This window comes from Dipodomys ordii, unplaced genomic scaffold (genome assembly GCF_000151885.1).
Source record: "Dipodomys ordii isolate 6190 unplaced genomic scaffold, Dord_2.0 Scaffold2, whole genome shotgun sequence".
Classification (NCBI taxonomy): domain Eukaryota; kingdom Metazoa; phylum Chordata; class Mammalia; order Rodentia; family Heteromyidae; genus Dipodomys; species Dipodomys ordii.
In genome coordinates this window covers 12,065,522-12,073,160 of record NW_012267218.1, presented here as the reverse complement: position 1 = coordinate 12,073,160, position 7,639 = coordinate 12,065,522, and the positions used below count along the sequence as shown (strand labels likewise).

The window sequence follows — 7,639 nt, the reverse complement described above, 5'->3', positions numbered from 1 at the left end:
CGTGGGGCTTGAACTCTGGGCCTGGGCGCTGTCCTTCAGCTCTTGAGCTCAAGGCGAGCGCTCTACCACTTGAGCTACAGCGCCACTTCTGGTTTTCTGGTGGTTTATTGGAGATAGGAGTCTCGCGGTCATTCCTGCCCGGGCTGGCTTTGAACCGTGATCCTCAGATCTCAGCCTCCTGAGTAGCTAGGATTACAGGCGTGAGCCACCAGGGCCCAGCCTGGCACACATTCTTATCTACCATGGTTCTAATACTCCTATGCATCTAAAACAGGATCTGTGGGATTCTGTCTCTGTTTCTTTCTCTGTGTCTGTTTTGTTTCTCTCATTCTCACTCTTTGGCTCTCTTTTTTTTTTTTGGTTGGTCATGGGGCTTGAACTCTGGGCCTGAGCGCGCTCCTTCAGCTCTTCAGCTCAAGGCTAGTGCTCCACCACTTGAGCCATAGTGCTACTTCTGATTTTCTGAGTGGTTTATTGGAGATAAGAGTCTCACAGACTTTTCTGCCCAGGCTGGCTTTGAACTGTCATCCTCAGATCTCATCATCCTGAGTAGTTAGGATTGCAGGCGTGAGCCACCAGCAACTGGAGCAATGAGAAGTTTTAAATGTATCTTTTTATTTCAACGCTGGTTTAAAAACATTAATATAGGAAGTTAAATAAGACCATCATGAACTAAAAATCGTAATAGTGCCAGGTGCTGGTGGCTCACACCTGTAATCCTAGCTGCTCAGGGGGCTGAGATCTGAAGATCACGGGTCAAAGCCAGCCTGGGCAGGAAAGTCTGAGATTCTTTATCTCCAATAAACCGGAAATGGCACTGTGGCTTATCTCCAATAAACCGGAAATGGCACTATGGCTCAAGTGGTAGAGAGATAGCCTTGAGCTGAAGAGCTGAGGGATAGCACCCAGGCCCAGAGTTCAAGCCCCACAACTGACAAAAAAAAATTTATAAATATGAAGCCACGAATAGGAAACAAACTGGACACCTTTCATGGTACATTACATGGTATATATGTACCATTCATATTATAAGCATAAAGTACTACATGAGAGCATTATCTTAACTACTTTCATAATTGTGATTATTAGAAAAGTTAAAGAAAATACATACTTTGGCAGGATACCTAAATAACTTCACAAATCCCAAATCATCCCCTGTAGCTAGGACCACTTTGTCATTGGTAAGGCAAGAGGCAGTTACATCTGTGGCTTCTCCTGTTACTGGCCAAATTCCTTCACAACACAAACCAAGCACACTTGTCCATGATGACCAACTTATTTTTTCTACCTAAAAAGGGAAAAAATTGTAGATTTATAAAATTCAAGTTGACAAATCAGAATATGAATTTTTTATATGTAAAGATTTAGTGGAAAAATAGCTAAATTGTGAGTTGCCTTGGTTGTATACTTCCCCAGATTCTATGAGTTTCTGAAGAAAAAATTTAAGATAACACCATTCAGGATTTACTTATTATATATCTACTATATGTTCTATATTATATATCTACTATATGTTCTATATTTAAGCATACAGTAATAATGAATAAGACAGTTTCTAGTTTTGGCATAATCAAGAAACATTTATATAGTTCATATCTATACATATCCACTAATACATTATAAGCATGTTTTCCGATTAATCATTTTGGAAATCAAGAGCTTTTACTTAATCTTATTCCTTCCTTCATTAAGACACTTTCATGTTAAATAAAACTCTTCTTATGCTATGTTCATAACCACTAAGACTGTGAAGCACAAAACCAAACACAATTTAAAAAAAGCCAGAACAAGCATCTTAGGCATATGGATTTCAAAGGATATGGCAGATATTCAGTACTTCAAAGTAGATTTGGCATGTGTGTTCATTACTGTGATGCTTCTCATCCTTTGAGGAAAGTGCTTTCAGAATAGCTAGACTTAGATATAATTTTTTCCTTTCCTAGAAACAGTGTTTCTTCTTTTACCCATCTACATATTCTAGCCCAATAAAGTAACTAAAGGAAATCCATAATTCAAACAATGTGAGAGTGAATACTCATAGACATTAATCAATTCTCCAACAACTCTTACTAATGGAGACACAACCACAGTACCAGAATCTTCCTACCTCCACACTGGGGATGGTTTGTTTTTTCCCTCTGGGAGCTTCAAAGAATAACTGTTCTTTAGCACCAGTGTTGACCTGTAAAAGCTTTCCTTAAAAAAGCATTAAAATAAATAAATACATATATCATTAGTATATTTAAATTTTATGGAAAAATTAAGCTGAAACAGAAAGACCATTTTCCTCTGTGGTCAGTATATATTAACCGTATTATATTTTCTTTTTCTTTTTTTTTTGTCAGTCATGGGGTTTGAACTTGGGGTCTGGGTGCTATCCCTGAGTTCTTTTGCTCAAGGCTAGCACTCTACAACTTGAGCTACAGTGCCACTTGTGGTTTTCTGGTGCTTAGGAGATAAGAGTCTCATGGACTTTTCCTGCCCTGGCTGGCTTCAAACCATGATCCTCAGATGCAACCTCCTGAGTAGCTAACATTACAGGCATGAGCCACCAGTGCTAGGCTATATTTTCTTTTTTTGATTAGTGTAAAATAATTGTGCAAAGTGAAACCACTTTGCACTGTTGTATTTCCATCCATGTATTATAATGTACTTTGATCAAATTTATTATTATTACTTTTTTGCCAGTCCTGGGCCTTGAACTCAGGGCCTGGGCACTGTTCCTGAGCTTCTCTGTGCTCAAGGCTAGCACTCTACCACTTGAGCCACAACACCACTTCCGTTCTTTTCTGTTTATGTGGTACTGAGGAATTGAACCCAGGACTTCATACATGCTAGGTAAGCACTCTACCACTAAGCCATGTTCTCTGTCCCAAATTTATAATAATAATAATTATTATTATTATTTTGTCGGTCATGGGCTGAACTCTGGGCCTGGGTGCTGTCCCTCAGCTCTTCAGCTCAAGGCTAGCGCCCTACCACTTGAGCCACAGCGCCACTTCTGGCTTTTTTCTGCTTATGTGGTACTGAGGAATTGAACCCAGGGCCTCATGCATATGAGGCAAGCACTCTACCACTGAGCCAACTTCCCAGCCCTCCAAATTTATTATTTTTATCTCAGCCTTTAGAATCCTTTTTGGTAGGTTTCATTATGCAATTTTCATACATATATAAACATATATAAAATGCATTTCAGTCATACTCACTTCAAAACAAGAATCCTTTCTCTTTCTCTACTCCTAAGGAGTAGTTTCACAAACAGTCCCTCTTTTACAATCATGTTCACCACTTGTATTCTACTTCCTCCTCTTCACTTGCTTCTTCCTCCTCCTTTTATTACTATTACTTATGTCTAGATTCTACGTACTAGCAAAAATGTGCTATTTGTCATTCTGAGCTTGGCTCTTTATTCTATCTATTAACTTGGCTATCAGTTCTATTTTCATGCAAAAGACATGATTATATTCTTCTTCATGTCTGAATAAGACATGAAGATATGTACATAGGAATTATATTTACTATATCTATTCATGTGATTTTGAGCAGGCCTTCTGTCTTTATGTCTCAGTGCTTTCAGACCTTGCCCAGCAAATTAATCAACTTGAACAAGGGAGGAGGCTAGAAGAAATCATGTGACTTAACAGAGAATCCTAATAGTTGATTGAAATAAAAAGGACAGCGCAGAATATGACAACGGAATGCAATAAATATATAAAGAACCTGAAAAATCAAATCAATGGACATGAAAAAATGATTAACCCCCTCAATTCCAATCAATCAAAAGCCAAGTCATCAGGATGGAACAAGTAGAAAATAGTGTATCAGTAACTGAAGCTCCAACAAATTATTTAGATGAACCACTTCAAAACACTGAAAAAACATGAAGATATTAATGGAATATGTAAGCTTTTTAGGCCATTATCAAAAGAAACCTATGAAATGATGGGTATAGAAAAAGAGAAACAAATTAAACATATAAATACTCTATTTAACATAATAATAGAAAAAATTTCCCCAGCCTTGAGAAAGACAGTGTTATCCAGATACAGGAAGCTTACAGAACACCAAATAGGCAAGATCAGAAAAGAAACAGCCCTCTCATGTTATAGTTAAAACAGTAAGTACAGGGAACAAAGAAGATACTGAAAGCTCCAAAGGAAGGTCCAGCCCATCTGAATAACAGTAGAGTTCTCAGCACACACTCTATAGGTGAAGAAGAAATGGAAGAACATAATCCAAGCTCCGAAAGACAGTAATTGTCAACCTATATTAGTTTATCCACAAAAGCTAGCCTTGAGGAAGAAATAAAACTTTTACTATAAACAAAAACTAAAAAGAAATTCATAAAACTAAACTAGCATTTCAAAGAATGCCAAATACAGAAGAGGAAGATACTGAAAACAGGTAAATATGGAAAGAATAAGCCCCACTAGAAGAGCAGATTAGTAGGAGAAATAGGAAAGAAGTATACATTAAAAAAATTTAAAAAATGTTAGGAAATAGGAAAAAGCTTTCAATTCTAATGTTAATGATCTTATGTTCCAGTCCAATGTGCATAGAACAGCAAATTGGATTTAAAAAGTAAGACCCGCTGAGCACCAGTGGCTCTTACCTTAATCCTAGCTACTCAGGAGGCTGAGATCTGTGGATCACTGTTCAAAGCCAGCCGGGGCAGGAAAGTCTGTGAGACTCTTATCTCCAATTAACCACCAGAAAATTGGAAGCGGCACTTGTTGTGGCTCAAGTGGTAGAGCACTAGCCTTTAGCTGAAAGGCTCAGGGACAGTGCCCAGGCCCAGAGTTCAAGCCCCATGACCCCCCCCTCTCCCAAAGTAACACCCAACCTTTTGTTGTCTACAAGGAACACTTTCACTGACAAAGACAAATATAGGTTTAGAGTGAAAGGATGACCAAGCAGATGGACCCTAAAAGCAGACAAGAGTAGCTAACGTCTAATAAAACAGAAGAGACAAAGAAGGCCACCTCATATTAATAAGGGAAGCAATCCATCTAGAGGAGATAATAGTTTCTAATATATAAGCCCCAAATACTAGTGTTCTTAATTTCAACCAGTATAACCAATACAAAGGGGCTGGCAAAATGGGTCAAATGTTACTGTGGTTGCCTAGCAGTGCAAGGCACCAAGTTCAAACCTCATTATCATTTGAAATTTGTCAATTTATCTGATATAAATTAGGAGATTATCATGACATGGTTTTTCTTGTATAAAAGTTACCAGTTAGCTAGGTGCTGGTGGCTCACGCCTATAATCCTAGCTACTCAGGAGGCTGTGATCTGAGGATGGTGGTTCAAAGCCAGCCGGGGCAGGAAAGCCCGTGGGGCTCTTATCTCCAATAAAGTGCTAGAAAATGGTCCTGTGGCTCAAGCGGTAGAGCGCTCACCTTGAGCTGAAGAGCGCAGGGACAACACCCAAGCTCAGAGTTCAAGCCCCACGACCCACCAAAAAAAAAAAAGTTACCAGTTACTGTACGACCATTGGGATTATATTGGGCAAAATACTGAAAAGTCTAAATCAACAGTGTTTATCTTCAGATGTCAAATAAAGTAGTGGAAAACAACTGTTTTTCACAAGACTTCTGAGGCTATCTGTTAAATTGTTTCTGTTCTTTTAAAATAGCTATACTTAGTTAAATGAAACTAACAATATTAAAAGGTTACTCAAAGTCTTACCTCTAATATCCCAATCAATATGGGTTATGTAACTGGTAGCTCCTTTGCATATTCCTACTCGTTTGCTATTCATTACATTGTATATATCTATAAAGGTGTCGTGAGATGCCACAGCTAAGTATTTCCCAGAACCTAAAATAGAAACATATTCATTTGTGATTTTTCATCTATGCAAATGTATTATTTTCATTTTTTTACTAGCATAATTTTAGTCATAGAGGGAGGATTTAATTGCTGTAGTTTTTTTTTTTTTTGGTCGGTTGTGGGGCTTGAACCTGGGGCCTAGGCAAGGTCTCTGAGCATTTTCGCTCAAGGCTAGTATTCTACCACTTTGAGCCACAGCGCCAGTTCCAGTTTTCTGGTGGGTAACTGGAGAACAGAGTTGCATGGAATTTCCTACTCAAGCTGGCTTTGAACTGTGATCCTCAGATTTCAGCCTCCTCTGTAGCTAGGATTATAGGTCTGAGACACTCGTGTACAACTTGGAAATAAATTTTTTTATACTCTAAAACTGAAGTTGATTTTAAAAATATGTTTTTGGAAAAACTTTAGGTGTTTTATAAGTTATAACCAGACATATATGCATATATGTCAAATGACATTTTAAAATATTAATAACTAGTAAAATGAAGTAACTTTTTTTGTCTAACAAATTAGTTCAGTGGAGAGACTACTGTCAAAAATTATATGATGTCCTTCTGGTATACTTCACACTTAGCCTGACTAAAAACCTCTAAATTTAGAACAAAATGAAACTAAACCAACATCAGAAGAGTTTTGTCTTAACAGTAGTAATTCCTACATTGTTGTAGGTTTAATACTTACAATAATGCATAGAAAGAAATAAAATGGCATGAAATTAATGCAGATTCCAAAGCATTAAGACATCCTGAAAATTGTTACCAAACCCCTTTCATGTTACAGTTACAAACAAAGAAAATTTCCTGAAACTAATAGAAGAGTCTAGGTCATTTGGAAAGTTGTAGTGTAAGAATTCGCACTTACCAAGATATTTGTACAAATCAAATATGAAAGTTTTACCTATTCTTTTGCTACTCTGGTCAAAAAAATAAAATTCTGGGCTGGGAGTGTGGCTTAGTGGTAGAGTGCTTGCCTACCATGCATGAAGCCTTGGGTTTGATTCCTCAGTACTACATAAACAGAAAAAGTCAGAAATGGTGCTGTGGTGCAAATGGTAGAATCCTAGCCTTGAGCAAAAGAAGCTCAGGGACAGTGCCCAGGACTGGCAAAAAAAAAAAAAAAAGTAAAATTCTGAGATGAAATGAGTTAATGAAAATTACACATGGATAGACTTACACAGAAATTAATAAGCAAATCTAATTTCAAAAGGATCTTACCAGGTGAAAATCGAATATCTGAAATAATATCTTTTCTATGGTGGAAAGACACAAGATCTTCTAGAGTATCGGCATTTGCCATCAAGAAACTTCCATCATTGAGGCCTACAGCTAAAGCTTTTCCATCAGGAGAAAAACAGCAGCACCTCCCGCCTGAAAGAGAAAGAGAACATGAATCAGACAACTTGCCTTGATATTTTAAAGGACCTTCAATTATAAACATGATGTTTCCATTATGGCCTCAAAACATAAAAAAGAAGACAAGTATAAAGTTGATACATTTTTCTATGAAAATCTCAGATAAAAATTTCTATGAAAATCTCAGCTGGAAACTTAAGCAAGAATTAAAACAAATTCAGTTCTAAATGTAACAAAATGAGTATTGATATTTATCTTAAAAAAATTAAGTTGATGAGAAAGAATGCTACTTTGGTAGATTATTCCCAAGAAATCAGAAATTTAAGAAGTGAGTTTATCTTTATAAAAATGCTTTAAACATTTTTTATTTTTTTAATTTAATTTAATTTTATTTGTGAACATACTGTACAGAGGGGTTACAATTACATGGGCAGGATAATGCATACATTTCTT

The 7,639-nt window shown here is 37.0% G+C and overlaps 1 protein-coding gene across 1 annotated transcript in view; it reads right to left on the bottom strand.

Moving 5' to 3' along the window:
• The window catches only part of Eml5 (echinoderm microtubule associated protein like 5), a 139,385-nt gene that overhangs the window by 36,431 nt on the left and 95,315 nt on the right, over positions 1–7,639 (bottom strand). The window contains exons 21-24 of the mRNA XM_013013367.1: positions 7,049–7,201; positions 5,691–5,822; positions 2,108–2,196; positions 1,112–1,288 (exon numbers count right to left, since the gene is read on the bottom strand). Of these exons, the coding sequence (XP_012868821.1) occupies positions 1,112–1,288; positions 2,108–2,196; positions 5,691–5,822; positions 7,049–7,201 (551 nt within the window). The remainder of the gene's footprint in view (positions 1–1,111; positions 1,289–2,107; positions 2,197–5,690; positions 5,823–7,048; positions 7,202–7,639) is intronic.